We start from the raw sequence: 18,177 nt of genomic DNA, 5'->3' as shown, positions 1-18,177 counted from the left end.
GAATGCAGCCGCGCGAGTTGTACTGGGAGTTTCCCAATACTCCCATGTTTCACCTTTGCTCCGCGAGCTGCATTGGCTGCCGGTTGTCCTCTGGGTGAGATTCAAGGTGTTGGTAATGACTTACAAAGCCCTACATGGCATGGGTCCGGAATACCTACGGCAACACCTGCGGCCGGCATCAACTTCCCTCCGTCCAGTGCGCTCCCACAGAGAGGGCCTCCTCAGGGTGCCTCCGATCAAAGAATGCCGATTGGTGGCCCCCAGGGGGAGGGCGTTCTCTGTGGGCGCGCCAGACCTGTGGAACCGCTTGCCAGTTGAGCTCCGGATGGCCCCCGACCTTCGCTCCTTCCGGCGCGATCTAAAAACGTATTTATTTGAGCAATCTGACCTGGTTTGATGGGTTAGGGCAGGGGTTTTAATATGTTTTTAATTATTGTTTTAAATTTGGGCATTATATTTAATCGTTTTTTAACTTTTGTATTCTGTTTTTATATTTATTGCCCTGTACACCGCCCTGAGTCCTTCGGGAGAAGGGCGGTATAAAAATATAATAAATATATATAAATATACTTTTTCCACCCTGCACTGTGAATGTTTCCATCTTATGTTCAATTAAAACATGACAACAGCTAATGTTTGTGTAGTATTATTTTAAGCAGACTGTGTTTTTCTATTGTTGTGACTTACATGACGTTTAGAGCGCATTTTATGGCCAATTCATGCAAAAAACCACATAATCCCAAAGGGTTCACATACTTTTTCTTGCAACTGTAAGTCACAAGAATAGGCGTGTTTTGTTGAATTACTTGTATGCTTTGGGTCATTGTCCTGTTGCATCACCCATCCTCTGTGGAGCTTCAGTTGGCGGACAGATGGTCGTACGTTTTCCTGCAAAATGTCCTGATAAACTCTGGAATTCATTTTCCCATCAATGACAACAATCCGTCCAGGCCCTGAGGCAGCAAAGCAGCCCCAAACCATGATGCTCCCTCTGCCATGTTTTACAGTGGGGATGAGGTTTTGATGTTGGTGTGCTGTGCCTTTTTTTCTCCACACATAGTGTTGTGTGTTTTTCCCAAACAACTGAATTTTGGTTTCATCTGTCCACAGTATATTTTGCCAGTAGTGCTGTGGAACATCCAGGTGCTCTGTTGCAAACTTCAAACGTGCTGCAATATTTTTTTTGGACAGCAATGGCTTCCTCCGTGGTGTCCTCCCATGTACTCCATTCTTGTTTAATGTTTTCCTTATTGTAGATGTGTCAACAAAAATGTTAGTATGTGCCAGAGATTTCTGTAGGTCTTTAGCTGACACTCTAGGATTCTTCTTTACCTCATTAAGCATTATGCGCTGTGCTCTTGCAGTCATTTTTACAGGACGACCACACCTAGGGAGAGTAGCAACAGTGCTAAACTTTCTCCATTTGTAGACTGTCTTACTGTGGAGACATGAACATCAAGGCTTTTGGAAATACTTTTGTAACCCTTTCCAGCTTCATGCAAGTCAACAATTCTTGATCGTAGGTCTTCTGAGAGCTTTTTTCTGCGAGGCATGGTTCACATCAGACAGTGCTTCTTGAGACCAGTAAACCCAAAACAGGTGTGTGTGTTTTTAAAGGGCAGGACGGCTGTCAGCAAACACATCCAATATCATCACACTGATTGGAGTCAAGGTTGGCTCACTCCTGGCTCCAATTAGCTCTTGGAGAAGTCATTAGGCTAGGGGTTCACATACTTTTTCCACCCTGCACTGTGAATGTTTCCATCTTATGTTCAATTAAAACATGACAACAGCTAATGTTTGTGTAGTATTATTTTAAGCAGACTGTGTTTTTCTATTGCTGTGACTTACATGACGTTTAGAGCACATTTTATGGCCAATTCATGCAAAACTCCACGTAATCCCAAAGGGTTCACATACTTTTTCTTGCAACTGTATGTCCAATGTAAAAAACAAAATTATGCATATCATTTTGCTAGGATTGTCTAGCAGTGACTACTTTTTGACTTCTTGTGAGCTCAGTGGTGATATTATCTAAGCACCTTACTTACTATTACTTTTTACTTTTCCATTTCCTTCAGATTTTTTTAAACATCAGATCTTTTCCTTGTTTTTTATTTGTTTATATATAAAATTAAAAAATACAAAAGAAAATAATAGGAAAAATAGGGGAGGGAAAAGGGAAGGGAAAAGTGTAGAAAAGAGGGAGAAGAAAGAAAAGGTGCTCGCTTCCGACTCTCTTTGGTGCAGTAGAATAAGATAATAACATTAAATCTCAATTTTTTAATAGTATAAACTAGCCATTTCTATAACAACAAACCTATCTAATTGTTAAAATCCAAAATCAGTTTTTCAGTTTTTTCTACCTCAAGCACAAAGTCCAGAATTGGTTTCAAGTAGAAACAAAAATAATCAAACCAGTTAGTTTAGCCATCTCTGCTAACTCCATCAACTTCTGTAGCCATTCGTCCATTATGGGAATCAAAGTGTCCTTCCATTTTTGTGTCCTTCCATTTTTGTGCATAAAGTAGTCTTGTTGCCGTCAACATACATAACGTCAAAGTTTCAAAGCTTTTTCCAAGTCTTTTTCCATTAAACCCAAAATAAAAGTTTCCATTTTATCTTTATATTCACTTTAAAAATCTTCTGTATTAGGTTGTGAATCCTACTCCAATATTTCTTCAACATATTTCACATGTCCACCATAAATGATTTAAAAGGTATATATCTCTATATTTGCATTTCCAACATTTGAAATTCCTTTATACATTCTTGACAGCTTATCTGGTGTTAAATACCAGCGATACATCATCTTATAGAAATTTTCTTTTAAATTATAATTTAGTGTAAATTTTAAACCTTTTGTCCACATACTCTCCCATTGTTCAAGCATTACATTATATCCAAAGTTCCTTGCCCACTGAATCACACGATGTTTTATATATTCATTTTCCAAATTCAAATTCAATAACAATTTATAGACCTTAGCAATATGTTCATCACTACCACACACTAGGATTTCCAGTTCATTTTTGACAAAGTCAAACCAATAACTTTTGTCTGATTTAAACCTTTCTTTCAATTGTAAGTATGTAAACCAATAGCACACATGTCCTTCTGATTCTAACTCCTCCTTAGACTTGAGGATAGGTGTCTATGGAGATTTTCAAAGGTGCTTTTTTCATGAGGCAACTGGACTTTCTTGTTTTTCTTGAAGCCGTTTTGCTTCTCATCTAAGAAGCCTCTTCAGCTCTGACTGGATGGTGGGGAATGGCAGGATTTATACTTCTTGCGGACAGCTGGTCATTTGCTTCCTTTCACTGAGTTGTTGAGGCCACTTGGAGATTTGATTGTGTCCTCAGGGTCACCTGAGTAGTGCATTCTTGGATTTGAAGTGTGCACGTATATTGTGTTGGCTGAAGATCCTCCTGAGCTTTTCTGATACTCCTGCAATGTATGGAATGACTACATTGCTTCTTTTATTGTTTTCTTCTTTGTCTGCTTTGGAGGAGCTATGGCTGTGTCTTTTCTGAGATTTGATGAAGGACCGCTTGGGATAGCCACAAGTTCTGAGGGCTTCCTTGATGTGTTTTAGTTCTTTTTTTTTCCATCTTTGCTGGTAGGTAGGCCTTCAGCTAAGTGGTGTAGGGTTCTGATAACTCCCATTTTGTGTTCCAGTGGGTGCTGAGAATCAAAATATAAATATTGATCCGTGTGTGGGGGGGTTTGTGTAAATTTCAATGTTGAGGCAGTTTATAAATGCAGTTTATCCCATCTTCCTTAATGTATATCTCACAATCCAGGAAGGCTAGACTATTTTCTTTAACATTTTCCCATGTGAATTTGATGTATCTGTCCACCTAGTTGATATCTTGACCCAAATATTGCCTGCATACTTATATCAGCGAGTGGGTAGAATTCCTGTGAAGGAGTTTAGGGCTTTGGTTTCTACCTCTTCCATGTAGAGATTGGCCACAGATGAGCCCATGGCCCAGCAGTGTTTTTGTCTGTAGACTCTGCAAGATGTATAAATCCTGCCATTCGCCACCATCCAGTCAGAGTTGAAGAAGCTTCTTGGATGAGAAGCGAAATGTCTTCAAGAAAAACAAGAAAGTCCAGTTGCCTCATGAAAAAAGCACCTTTGGGACTTGAGGATAGGGTTACCAAAGTTAAAAGATATTATTTAACCATAAGTCCACCAGTCTGGTTTTGCCACCATTTCTTTTCTAAAAAAAAAAAAGCTTCCTGGGGATACCCAGAGAGGTATCTTCATAGAAAAGCTCATTTTATATTTATTTCAAATTCTTAGAATGGCATATCTAACAAAGTGGTTGTTAAAATCAACATTTACTTTAACGTTGTACCATAAATAATTCATGACCTTCTAGATCAAGTAGCTTTTTATTCTTGAGGTTTACCTACTCTTTTAGGCCGACCAAACACCAAGCATCAAAATACAATTTCAAATCTGGTAAAGCCAGACCCCCTCTTTCCTTAACATCTTGCAGTAGTTTATATCTAATTCTTTGGTTTTTTTCCCTTGCCATATAAACTTAGAAAAATATCCATCTGCCATTTTTTAAATGGAATATCAGTTGCAAATACTGGTCACATCTGAAACAAAAAAAGCATCTTTGGTAAAACATTCATCTTAATTACAGAAATTCTACCCAGTAGTGATAAATGCAGTTTATTCCATCTTAAGTCCTTTTTGATATCATTCCAGAGAGGTACATAGTTATTTTGAAACAGTTCTGTGTTTGTGTTTCCCCTTTTAACAGATTGTTATAAAATCTGATCTAGTTATTGCATAGCATAGGACAAAAACTTTCAAAGAAAAGGATTTACTTCCTCCTTCTGTTCCATCCCATTTAAAATCAAAGGGAAAGGAAATTGCAGAGCCATACCCAAGCCTATTCTTTTTTTTCTGAGAAATCTGCCAGAATCCTTTGGTTTTCATTATATCTGTATCTCACATTAATAACAGTGAATTATTTCTTCCTTTTGTCAAGGGTATATCTTCCTTATATTACTCAGAGTAATATGCGCCATCATATTTTCTCAGAATAATCGAATAGTGGAGTAGGAACATGCAATTTGTTAGGTTCCATGTTGGGAAAAAACGCACTGGTGATTGCAAGACTCAGTTATGCAGACTGCTATAACAGATAATTTCTGGACTTAAGTTGAAAAAAAAAATCTTACGAATTTAAAAAATTCCATACAGTTGGTAATACCCATGAGTCTTTGGGATTGCTAAGCAACTTAGCCCAGTGGCTTCTTTTCCAGAGCCAATTCTGCGGAATCAGCTGACATACTGTTTTTGTTACTTTTATTTTTTCCATCATTGTATTTCAGCCATTAATTCTGAGGTTTTATATTTTTGTCACATTTTTGTGTATGTGCCTTCAAGTCATTGTTGACTCCTGGCGAGTGCCTGGATAAGATCCCTCAGATTTCTTGGAAGTTTGATTCATATTCCACTGAGCTTCAACTATTGCAGTAATCTAGATTGTTTCTTCCTAGCATCAAAAAAGCTACTGACCTATTTTCTCAAAAGGGGCATAATTAAGGAACTGTTGCATGTGGTCTTAAGGCATTCAAATAATTGGAAGACTTTTGCTAAATATGTCCATTAAAGAAATCCTGAATGCTTTTTGCTAAGAAAAAAAATATGTTTTTATGATTAGAAGCAGTCAGGAATTACATAATTCTGGCAATACGTGAATGAAAGAAACACATGAGAATACATGGTTTGCTTTCATCATCATCATCATCATCATCATCATCATCGTCATCTTCTTCTAAAATTTCAATTTTCAGCATGCGTTGCCAAAACTGAGCATGGAAGTATGTCCTTAGAGTGTAGGAAAATGCATGTGAACAAGATTGTTTTGTCTTCCAGAGGTCTCTACAAGATTGTACAAGTAGTCCTTGAGATACTACCAGTCACTTAATAGTGCTTGAGATAACAACCGCTCAAAGTTACAACAGACTCCCCTCAGAACTACATATGACCCTGTTTCAAACTTACAATGATTGCAGCCGATGGGACCCTGTAGCACTTGGGCCTGCTCCCGTGCCTCCTGAAAGCAGCCGCCATTTTCAGTGCTCTTGACAATTCCTCTGCCAAGATCAGCTGGCCATTGGGAGACTGCATACACTTCCTCAGCTTTGGGGAAGCCAGCTGCCTTCTTGCAAAGGCAGCAGCTTCAGGACCAGTTTCCCCCAAACCTTTTCCTTGCTTAACCCCTCCCTCCCCCAGAAATCCACATTTCTTCAATAAAGAAAACCTGGGAGGGACAGACCCTCCCTCGTTAGAGGCTGAAACTAAACTCTCCCCCCCCAAATAAAAAAATAAAAAATCTCAATCCCTTTTAACCACTTAATTTGCCAAATTTTCTGCATTGCCTAGAGAGAGGGTGACCAAATCTGTAATTTACTTACCCTGATGAGACACTGCCAGGCTGAAGATAGAGGAAAGGAGGAAATGAAGCAAAATCTTTCTGCGGCTTGTTTGCCTTGAGGAGCTGAAGAAAAAGTTCAGCTCAAAAGGAAAACGGAAGCACAAACACGCACCACACTGGCATGGTAGAAGCTGGGTTCTAAAGGAAGTCGGACAGGCAGTAAAAAGGCTCCCAAGCTGCTTTGGAAAGCAGCTCCCAGGGTCTCCCCCAACCATTAGGTACCACTTAACAAGCCACACTCATTTAACAGTGGCATCAGGTGGAGCAGTGGCATCAAGTGAGCCAGGCTGCCTCACTTAAGAGTTGTCACCACTTGCAACCCTAATGGGCAGGTCGAGGACTACCTGTATCTGCATAGATACGGTGCCCTGAATATGGCCACACAAACTTTTTTTGGGGTGGCTTAGGGTATTGAAAGTAGCACAAGTTATCTTTGCAGATTTAGTGCTTCTCTATTACTGCTTTTAGTTTCTCATACGATTAAGTACTTGTCTTTATCTTTAGCCACAATTTTAAGGTAAGTTCAGGTGCTGCAAGTATTCATACAATATTAGGAGAGCCTGGGACCTTAAGCTGAGATTTAGGTATTTTAGGTAATGTAATATTTGGTGGCAGAGTAAAAGTTACTGGTGATTTGCCTGGTTTTCATGTATTCTCTCCCTTCCCTTCCATTCTTTTTTCAGCTGCTGCAAGTCCCTTACACATGTTAGCAACTCATGCATCTGCATCAGCCTCTCTTCCAACCAAACGCCAGAACGGAGATCAGTCTGAACAGCAAGACTTAAAACGGATCAAAACGGAGGATGGGGAGAAGATAGTCATAGCTGTGAATGTTGAAACCCCACCTGTGGCAGTGAGTGAACAAAACAACAAGAACTAGGAATGTGGAGGAATATGTCTTTTAAAAACAATGGTCCTTGGTGCCAAAATGAGACATTTAAACATCTAAACTCTTGAACATGTTCTCTCATGGCGGGGAAAGGGGCCCTGTGACTTCATCTTTCAGCACTGAGAAACACAGGTGGCCTTAGAACTCCTTAATTTAAAAAAAAATGTCTAAAAGATCCTAGTCCGGAGGCTGTGACCCCCCTCCCCCTTCCATTTCTCCTTGCTGTTCTGAAGAGACTCTTTATACATGTACATTGAGAGGAAAAAGTTGGGGAAGATAGCAACTTTAAAAACCTATTTTAAAGATTGAATATTGGAATATATCCCAGCATGATAAGTTCTTCGCGTGATTGGATTTCAAACGATTGTATATTCCTCAAAGGGAACAGAGGCAAGGAGCCATTTCCAACATCTTGGCAGCTAGCCTTTCATAATGACCTACCTACCCAATGCAGTTGTTGGTAGATATGCAGTATTTTGTTGTTCACATGTGGAATTAGAAATTTTTGATGTGTACTTTCATTTTTTTTTTCAAAATAATGGGGTCTTTGACATTTCAGATCACTCCATTTCTACTCCAGAAACTTTGGAATCACATACTACTTTTCATGTGAAATTTTGTTCGGTAAAACTGAATGTAGGGTTTTTTAACCAATGGAATGATTTAATTTTGTCCTGTTAAAGTTCAGATAAAGCTAATTTGTTACATCTGCAAATTTTCATATTTTAGCAGTTGCCTGATAAACTTAATCAAATTTTATTACCTTGTGTAGTGATCAAATGCTTCTTTGGGCTTGCATGTTACTGATTAGAAATACAGTGTAAATGAACTGTTAACTGACGTAAAGAACTGCTATGAATTTGACCAGAGCTGCACTTACCTGTTTCTCTTTCTTGCTACCTTTTGCTGTTTGTTACTTTGTGTTGACTTTGTCCCTGGCAAATTTTTCCAGTCTAAAGTAAAAAGAGTCTCGCATAATATTGTGTATGTTTAAAATGACAGACTGTTCATTTAGAAAAAAAATCTTTTATCACATGTCCTTTTAAAAAGATAAAACTATCTTGTCAGAGGTATATTGAATATTTTTAAGCTAAGCATTCAACAATAGAAATATAACCTGATGAGTTTAACTTTTGATGTCCTACAGAGACCTTCTAAGGTTTCATTAAAGAGTGGCCACTGTGGTTTTCTAACAGTGACTACTATAGTATAATGAAATAGTTTTCTTTTAAATGTGTTCGGCAGTTGGAATATTTTAAAGGTTTCTTCGAGTTGTGAAAGAAGAATTCATGTTTTGTTACTGAACTAAACTAACAGCTGAGACTGTTCTTTTGTCCAGTTCACATAGTTTCTTGTCCCTTTCACATATTTAAGGTGAGTTAAAGGTGAAAACTGGGCTTTAACCTTTGATTTGTCTTTTGCTGTTTTTCTTTTCTTTTGGGCTATAATTTATATGTTTTTATCATTTCAAGAAGAATCTGTATTTTGATGATGGACTGAAATGGCTTGGAATGGCTTACATTTAGTCAGTTTTTCGAAATGTTTTATCAGAAGACCAAATATGAGAAATCTGTACCAAGTATCATGTTATCCCACACGGTAGAGCTGCTGTTACACTGTCAATGAAGATAATACATATTAAACAGATTATGAAAAATTGATGTACACTAGCTGGATTTATAACAGCCACTATAGGCTGGGTGAAGCAAAACATTTTCTGTATCTGCAGCATTCTACTTTTTGTGCTGTGGTCATTAATTCAGAAATAATGATATTGCATTATTAATAAAACATTTGGTTATAAAATTACTATTTCATGAGTATTAGGAAAAATGCTGCAAGTTTTTGAATAAAAAAAATCTGGTAAAATGTTTAAGACAATCAAATGGTTTAGACTTGGAAGTTATCTCATATCACTGTAATCTTTGTAGTTTATGAGCTAGGTAGAGAAGTCAAAACAAAAGAATTTAATATGAAGACTGTTAAATCTATTGCTCTTAGCCTGTTGCTAACCTCTTTCTGCTTTCGTGGCTATTTTAAACCTGAGCAAGATATTCCAGAAATTATTGCTTTTTGCTCTTATTTCACTCTTAGAAATATTTGAATGCTACTTGTCAAGAAGAATAATTATACAGGTGAAACTCGAAAAATTAGAATATCGTGCAAAAGTTCATTTATTTCAGTAATGCAACTTAAAAGGGGAAACTACGGTAATATATGAGATAGACTCATTACATGCAACGCAAGATAGTTCAAGCTGTGATTTGTGATAATTGTGATGATTATGGCGTACAGCTCATGAAAACCCCAAATCCAGTCTCAGAAAATTAGAATATTACATGCAATCAATAAAACAAGGAGTGTACATAGAACAATATTGGACCTCTGAAAAGTATAAGCATGCATATGTACTCAGTACTTGGTTTGGGCCCCTTTTGCAGCAATTACTGCCTCAGTGTGGCGTGGCATGGAAGCTATCAGCCTGTGGCACTGCTGAGGTGTTATGGAAGACCAGGATGCTTCAATAGCGGCCTTCAGCTCTTCTGCATTGTTCGGTCTCCATGTCTCTCATCTTTCTCTTGGCAATGCCCCATAGATTCTCTATGGGGTTCAGGTCAGGCAAGTTTGCTGGCCAATCAAGCACAGTAATCCCACGGTCATTGAACCAGGTTTTGGTGCTTTTGGCAGTGTGGGCAGGTGCCAAGTCCTGTTGGAAAATGAAGTCAGCATCCCCATAAAGCTCACCTGCGGAAGGAAGCATGAAGTGCTCCAAAATCTCCTGGTAGACGGCTGCGTTGACCCTGGACTTGACCCTGAAGCACAGTGGACCAACACCAGCAGATGACATGGCTCCCCAAATCAACACAGACTGTGGAAACTTCACACTGGACTTCAAGCATCTTGCAGTGTGTGCCTCTCCATTCTTCCTCCAGACTCTGGGTCCTTGGTTTCCAAATGAGATGCAAAAGTTGCTCTCATCAGAAAAGAGGACTTCGGACCACTGAGCAACAGACCAGGTCTGTTTTTCTTTAGCCCAGGTAAGACGCTTCTGACGTTTGTTGTTCAGGAGCGGCTTGACAAGAGGAATACGACATTTGAAGCCCATGTCCAGGATCTGTCTGTGTGTGGTGGCTCTTGATGCACTGACTCCAACCTCAGTCCACTCCTTGTGAAAATCTCCAACACTTTTGAATGACCTTTTCCTGACAATCCTCTCCAGGCTGCGGTCATCCCTGCTGCTTGTGCACCTTTTTCTTCCATGCTTTTCCCTTCCACATAACTTTCTATTAATGTGCTTTGATACAGCACTTGGGGAACATCCAACTTCTTTTGCAATTACCTTTTGAGGCTTTCCCTCCTTATGGAGGGTGTCAATGATGGTTTTCTGCACAACTGTCAGGTCAGCAGTCTTCCCCATGATTGTGATTCCTACTGAACCAGACAGAGACCACCCTTTGCAGGTGCTTATGGCTTAATTAGCTGATTAGAGTGGGACACTTTGAGCCTAGAATATTGCACGTTTTCACAATATTCTAATTTTCTGAGATTGTGGATTTGGGGTTTTCATGAGCTGTAAGCCATAATCATCACAATTATGACAAATCACAGCTTGAACTATCTTGCTTTGCATGTAATGAGACTCTCACATATTAGTTTCCCCTTTTAAGTTGCATTACTGAAATGAACTTTTGCATGATATTCTAATTTTTCGAGTTTCACCTGTAGAGCAGAGTTACCATCTCCTCTGATGTCATAGCTCTTCTGCTATGACAACAAACATTTTCCTGCCCCCCCCCCCTCCGCAAGCTGTCCAAATCTGTTCCTGAAGTTTAGGAAAACCGATGTTTCAGATTTTGAGGGCACATTGGGAGACATGTGATATAATCTTCATTCAGGGCAGGAGTCAAGCAGTGGGCATAGGTGCTATGATCTCCAAATTATTTTTGTGATGGATGTTTGAGGTACTTGTCTTAGCTTTACTTTTTACAAAATTCCATCTGCCTAGCAGACAGGAAAAATAAAACAGCCATACTTAAAGTTGGGAACATTTTCTGAAAATATTGCTCTCTTTTCTTACCAAAATTTTAACACTCAGGTTTCTATAACCGAAGAGTTTGTATGAAAATAAACACTGGATAAATCCTAGTTTAATGTTACAACTGTTTTTTCATTCATGTTCCATTGTAGGATAAGTACACATACAAAGCGAGAACTAAGATGTGCAATTATAGAACGTAGGGCTAATGATATTGCTTATCCATTAATAATGAGGGGAATTATTGCTGGTTGTTTTTTTTCCAGAAAACACAAGATTTAAAATTAGCTAAACGGTGCAGTGAAAAAAAGTATATGTAATTCTTAAAATAATAATGAAGAGTAGAAAATCTGAAAATTAGAATTTAGTATTTATATACGGTGGGTCTGTAATGATTTGGACACATCTTTGGGGTAATGGAGCAATTTGTAATTGCTTGTTTGTGAGTTGAGAATCCAGTTTGGAACTGCTGCTGCCAGATATTTTTGTAAGACAACAGAGCTTGAGAGTTTTGTTGAGGTAATCACCTTATTTGAGAATGGGAAAAGTGTGATTGGGTCAAGCAGTTTAAGAATCATTGTATCAATAGTTGATTGTACTACAAATTACTGAACTTGTTCCTTTATATTGGTTTCCAGATGACCTAAACAATTTGAGGCTATTGCTAATTAAGTTCATTTTAAATGACAGAGGTACCATTTTTAGTTGTCGCTCACAGTATTAGGGCAAGTGGGTGTAAGGCTACTGTTTCATAGATGAAGAAATCTGATCTTTTATTGGTAGTATATCATGGTATTAGTTTATTCATTGGAGTAAATTCAGTGTCAAGAAACAGCAGGTGTAGGGTCAGCTATTAGATTTCAAGTTGATGATTTCATAAAAGGCTAGCCAGTATCAGAGCTTGTACTTGGATGAGAAACCATTTTTTAAAAATCCCAAAATTATAAATTCCACTTAGGCATCCAAAAAAAAATTCCCATGGAAATTGATGGCAAACCACTTACTTTTGCCAACAAAACTACATTAACCTGGCTCTGCAGTCACCAAGAGTTCAGCTTATCTTTTTAACAGCTGTAATTTATAGATACAGTTAAATTTACTCTGATATGTATGAAAAAATATAATGCAGGTCTCTAGAGCAAATAACTAATAGCAGGTGAAATGTAGAATATTTCAAATTGCAGCGTTCTGAATCTTATTACAACAGTGGGTTTGGCACCAGGCTACAAACTGCAAGAACATGAATCCTGATCCCACTTTTGGCACCAAGCAAGCTAAGTTACTTTGGGCCAGGCAAGCCCTTTCAGCCCTAGGAAGAAGGCAGCAATGGCAAACCACTTCTGAAAATTATTGCCAAGAAAACTGCAAGGAGTTGTGTATAGGATGTCATCAGAAGTCAAAGACACAAACAAGCAAAAAAGGATCTTACTAGGATTGCTGAATTGACTTTCTATCCTATGTACTTATAACCATTTTTCCGTTTAAGCAGCCAAGGAACTAGCAATTGGGTTTGTACTGTATGTTAAACTTCCATTATTATGAATTACTACACTGCATCAATCCAATCTAACAATGCACTAATGTCCATAGCAATAGGTGATATAATCATGTCACAATTATGTTTTTGATTCTGATTATCTGATAAATACATGTCTTGGTGTTTTATCTGGTGATAGCAAACAGATTTTGTCATTTGTATCCCTTTACTTCCTTATTTTACAACTTGAATTGGATAGTGCCCATAAATATACATGCTACTTACTGTAAATCATTGTTACACTGCAAAACCAACTACATATAATCCAATAAGAAGTTGCATCTCACTCCTAGCATGATTTTATTGAGGGAAATAATGTGCAAGAGATTTAGGTCTGTTATCATTCATTAAACAATCTCTTGTTTCAGGCAAGCTGAATTGTCTGAACAAATCACAATTGGATGGGTTCACATATGCTAAAACACAAAACCATACAATGGCTTAATGCAATGATACGAACCCAATGGTTAGCATATTCAGATGTTAAGTCATTTTACCTGGTGATCCTGATTACCACTACCATGTCTCCTTTATCCAAATTATTTCTATTTAAGCTCAACTCAGAATATAATCAACATTGATCACAAATGGTAGTTACTCAAGTTCAGCCAATGTTGTTAGTTGCGAAGTCGTGTCCGACCCATCGCGACCCTATGGACAATGTTCCTCCAGGCCTTCCTGTCCTCTACCATCTTCTGGAGTCCATTTAAGCTCACGCCTACTGCTTCAGTGACTCCATCCAGCCACCTCATTCTCTGTCGTCCCCTTCTTCTATTGCCCTCAATCTTTCCCAGCATTAGGCTCTTTTCCAGTGAGTCCTTCCTTCTCATTAGGTGGCCAAAGTATTTGAGTCTTAGCTTCAGGATCTGGCCTTCTAAAGAGCAGTCAGGGTTGATTTCCTCTAGGACTGACCGGTTTGATCGCCTTGCAGTCCAAGGGACTCGCAGGAGTGTTCTCCAGCACCATAGTTCAAAGGCCTCAATTCTTTGGCGCTCAGCCTTTTTTATGGTCCAGCTTTCACTGCCATACATTACAACTGGGAAGACCATAGCCTTGACTTTTGTTGACAGGGTGATGTCTCTGCTTTTTAGTGTGCTGTCTAGATTTGCCATGGCTTTCCTCCCGAGGAGCGTCTTTTAATTTCTTGGCTACAGTCCCCATCTGCAGTGATCTTGGAGCCCAGGAAAATAAAATCTGTCACTACTCCATTTCTTTCCCATCTATTTGCCAGGAATTGAGAGGGCCAGATGCCATGATCTTGGTTTTCTTAATGTTTAGTTTCAACCCACGTTTTGCACTGTCCTTCACTCACAACAAGAGGCTCTTTAGCTCCTCTTCACTTTCTGCCATTAGAGTGGTATCATCTGCATATCTTAGGTTGTTGATATTTCTTCCGGTAATCTTAATTCCAACTTTTGATTCATCTAGCCCTGCCTTTCTCATGATGTGCTCTGCATATAAGTTAAATAGGCAAGGCGACAGTATACAGCCTTGCCGGACTCCTTTCCCAATTTTGAACTAATCAGTGGTTCCGTGTCCAGTTCTCACTGTTGCTTCTTGGCCCGCATATAGGTTTCTCAAGAGACAAATAAGATGGTCTGGTATACCCATCTCTTTAAGGACTTGCCACAGTTTGTTATGATCCACACAATCCAAGGCTTTAGCATAGTCAATGAAGCAGAAGTAGATGTTTTTCTGGAACTCTCTAGCTTTCTTCATGATCCAGCGTATGTTGGCAATTTGATCTCCAGTTCCTCTGCCTCTTCGAAATCCTGCCTGTACTTCTGGTAGTTCTCGATCCACATACTGCTGGAGTCTAGCTTGTAGGATTTTAAGCATAACTTTACTAGCATGTGAAATGAGTGCAATGGTGCGATAGTTTGAACATTCTTTGGCACTGCCTTTCTTTGGAATTGGAATGTAAACTGATCTTTTCCAATCCTGTGGCCACTGCTGAGTTTTCCAAATTTGCTGGTAAATTGAGTGTAGCACGTTTACTGCATTGTCTTTAAGATTTTGAATAGCTCAGCTGGAATACTGTCACCTCCACTAGCTTTGTTGTTGCTCAGCTTTTCTAAGGCCCACTTCACTTTCTAGGACAGGGGTCAGCAACCTGAAACTGTGAAAGAGCCATTCGGAACCGGTTCCCTCACAAAAGGAAAAACTGGGAGCCGCAAAAAATGTGTGCAAATGTGCGTACATGCGCGCATGTGCAAAACAGGGTTTGACTGAAGAGTGGAGCCAAGGCGAGATATGCACCTACCCTGCATATTTGAATTGATTGGTTGAACTTTTTTAGTCCCGCTTTTTTTTTGTACTGCACATGGCAGAGGACTGGGAGCCGCAGGAGACGGCTGAAAGAGCCGCATGTGGCTCCGGAGCCACGGGATGCAGACCTGTGTTCTAGGATGTCTGGCTCGAGGTCAGTGACCACCTCATTGTGATTATTAGGGACGTTAAGCTCATTCTTTTATAGTTCTTCTGTGTAATTTTGCCACCTCTTCTTAATCTCTTCTGCTTCTGTTAGGTCCTTGCCATTTTGGTCCTTTATCATGCCCATTTTTGCATGAAACGTTCCCTTCATCTCTCCAATTTTCTTGAAAAGATCTCTGGTCCTCTCTATTCTATTGTTTTCTTCTATTTCTTTGCACTATTCATTTAAGAAGGCATTCTTATCTGTTCTAGCTATTCTCTGGAATTCTGCATTTAATTGGGCGTATCTTTCTCCCTTGCCTTTCGCTTCCCTCCTTTCCTCAGCTATTTGCAAAGCTTCCTCAGACAGCCATTTTGCTTTCTTGCATTTCTTTTTCTTTGGGATGGTTTTGGTTGCTACCTGTTGTACAATGTTGCGAACCTCTGTCCATAGTTCTTCAGGCACTCTATCAGATCTAATTCCTTAAATCTATTTGTCACCTCTACTGTATATTCAACAGGGATATGATTTAATTCATACCTGAGTGGCCTAGTGCTTTTCCCTACTTTCTTCAGTTTAAGCCTAAACTTTGCAACGAGAAGCTCATGGTCTGAGCCACAGTCAGCTCCTGGTCTTGTTTTACTGACTGTATAGAGCTTTGGCTGCAGAGCATATAGTCTATCTGATTTCTGTGTTGACCGTCTGGTGACGTCCATGTGTAGAGCCGTCTCTTGGGTTGTTGGAAGAGTGTTTGCTATGACCATCGTATTCTCTTGACAAAATTCTATCAGCCTGTGCCCTGCTTCATTTTGTACTCCAAGGCCAAACTTGCCTGTTATTCCGGTTATCTTTTGGCTTCCTACTTTAGCATTCCAATCCCCCATGATGATAAGGACATCATTTTTGGGTGTTAGTTCTATAAGGTGCTGTAGGGCTTCATAGAACCAGTCAATTTCATCCTCTTCAGCACCGGTGGTTGGGGCATAGGCTTGGACTACTGTGATATTGAATGGTTTGCCTTGGATTCGAACTGAGATCATTCTGTCATTTTGAGGATTGTATCCCAGTATTGCTTTTCCTACTCTTTTATTGACTATGAAGGCTACTCCATTTCTTCTGAGGGATTCTTGCCCGCAGTCGTATACCTGATGGTCATCTGAATTAAATTCACCCATTCCTGTCCATTTTAGTTCGCTGATACCTAAGATGTTGATGTTCAGTCTTGTCATCTCGTTTGACCATGTCCATAGGGTTTTCATGGCAAAGATACTGGAGTGGGTTGCCATTTCCTTCTCCAGTGGATCACATTTTGTCAGAACTCTCTGCTATGACCTTTCCGTCTTGGGTGGCCCTGCACGGCATAGCTCATAGCTTCATTGAATTACGCAAGCCCCTTCACCACGACAAGTCAGTAATCCATGAAGGGGACAGCCAATATAATTTGTTCTAAAAAGCCTAGTTTGCTTAAAAGAGTTGGGACATGTTACTACATGGATTATGAACCAGGCAGAATGACTTGATTATGTATGAACATTGTTGGTCTTAAAAGTGGCCTGAAGTTGGTCTGGCTGTTAGGGATCTGAGGTCACATAAACAGAAACATTCCTGAATAGCTCCTACACTTTATATATTTGGGAGGGAAATTATCTAAACCGGTTATGTAAATGTTAGCAAAAATGTAAAAAAAAAAGTGGCAAATGTAATTTGAAAATTTAAATCATGTGTTTTTAGTGTGAATCCAAACCTGGCAAACAGATTACACTAGTTACATTGAATTATTTTAATGTTTGATATGAATAAATGAATGTTTGTATTCATGCTTTAAGTTTAGAGAATAGAATAATGGCTCTGTCATCTAAATAGCAGTATTTAATGTTTAAAAGCCTTCTCCCATCAATATGAATTCTGGAACGCAAACAATTCCAAGTACAATGAAAAGCAATAACTCTAGTGGTTTAGTCTTGGGTCTCTGAAACAGAGAAGCAAGAGTGGCTTCAGAAAGTACTGCAGCTTTTTTTTTTTGTATTTCAGTCCCTAGAAGGCAGAGGGTAAGCTGGGGAGACCAAGATTGGGAGAGGTTCATTCTCAGTGCCTGTGACATAGCTCTGATCTTGCTTAGGCCATCTCATCTTTGTTTGTTTGTTTAAAGAGCTGTAACTGGCTGTGTTTACACCATTTGGTGAGATAGTTGTAGCTAAACCTGGCTTAGCATACCATGAATACCCTATCTATAGATTAAATAAGGTTTATTTACAAACCAGTACTGATTGCAGTGTGGACGTCAATTGGTAACTTGCAGTTCAACTTCAGACAGCCCTCAGTGCAGCACATTAACACTTGCTTACCTCAAGAACAGTTTTTCCCTTTGGAAGCGGAAAACCCAAGTTCATCAACACATTACTTTGATTGTACACAGCACTTCTCCTCAGTCCCTTCAAAGTATGAGCAGACTATTACTTTCAAGATGAATTTGCAAATTTATGAAATAAAATCCCCATGTGTAAAAAGTGAGATTTGTATTTCTTGACTTCTCTCAATCTTGGAGCAAGGAAGAACTTCATGTTTTTAATGATGAATGAGAAAGTGGTTCTTCCTAAACATTTTGGGAGGTCTGAACCTTGGGTACTAAGTGGGAGCAGAGTATGGATGACGGGACATGAATCTCTCGGGCAATATAACACATTTTACAAAAATTGTAAGAAAAATTAGCACCAGCTCTGCTACCATTAACTGAATACAGTAAATTAGTCATTTTTAATGAAAGAATATTACAAAAGATGTGCAAAATAACTTTCATGATTAAGTACACATTTTAAAGCAACATGCAAACCCACA

The 18,177-nt window shown here is 39.0% G+C and overlaps 2 protein-coding genes across 4 annotated transcripts in view; one reads left to right on the top strand and one right to left on the bottom strand.

Moving 5' to 3' along the window:
* FOXK2 (forkhead box K2) overlaps window positions 1-9,015 on the top strand; it is a 60,933-nt gene extending 51,918 nt beyond the window's left edge. For both annotated transcript variants that reach the window (XM_081315868.1, XM_081315869.1), the window contains one exon: window positions 7,151-9,015. In XM_081315868.1, coding sequence (XP_081171994.1) covers window positions 7,151-7,347 — 197 coding nt within the window. In that variant the 3' untranslated portion in view covers window positions 7,348-9,015. The remainder of the gene's footprint in view (window positions 1-7,150) is intronic.
* Window positions 9,016-16,527: 7,512 nt separating this feature from the next.
* Window positions 16,528-18,177, bottom strand: part of WDR45B (WD repeat domain 45B) — a 15,583-nt gene continuing 13,933 nt past the window's right edge. For both annotated transcript variants that reach the window (XM_081320422.1, XM_081320421.1), the window contains exon 10: window positions 16,528-18,177. This exon is cut by the window's right edge and continues 1,114 nt beyond it. The gene's annotated coding sequence lies outside the window, so the exon portion shown is untranslated.

The sequence above is a fragment of the Vipera berus genome (assembly GCF_964194415.1).
Source record: "Vipera berus genome assembly, chromosome: 2".
In the NCBI taxonomy this organism is placed as follows: Eukaryota; Metazoa; Chordata; class Lepidosauria; order Squamata; family Viperidae; genus Vipera; species Vipera berus.
The sequence above is the reverse complement of the archived record's forward strand: the minus strand, read 5'-3'. Positions and strand labels throughout refer to the sequence as shown.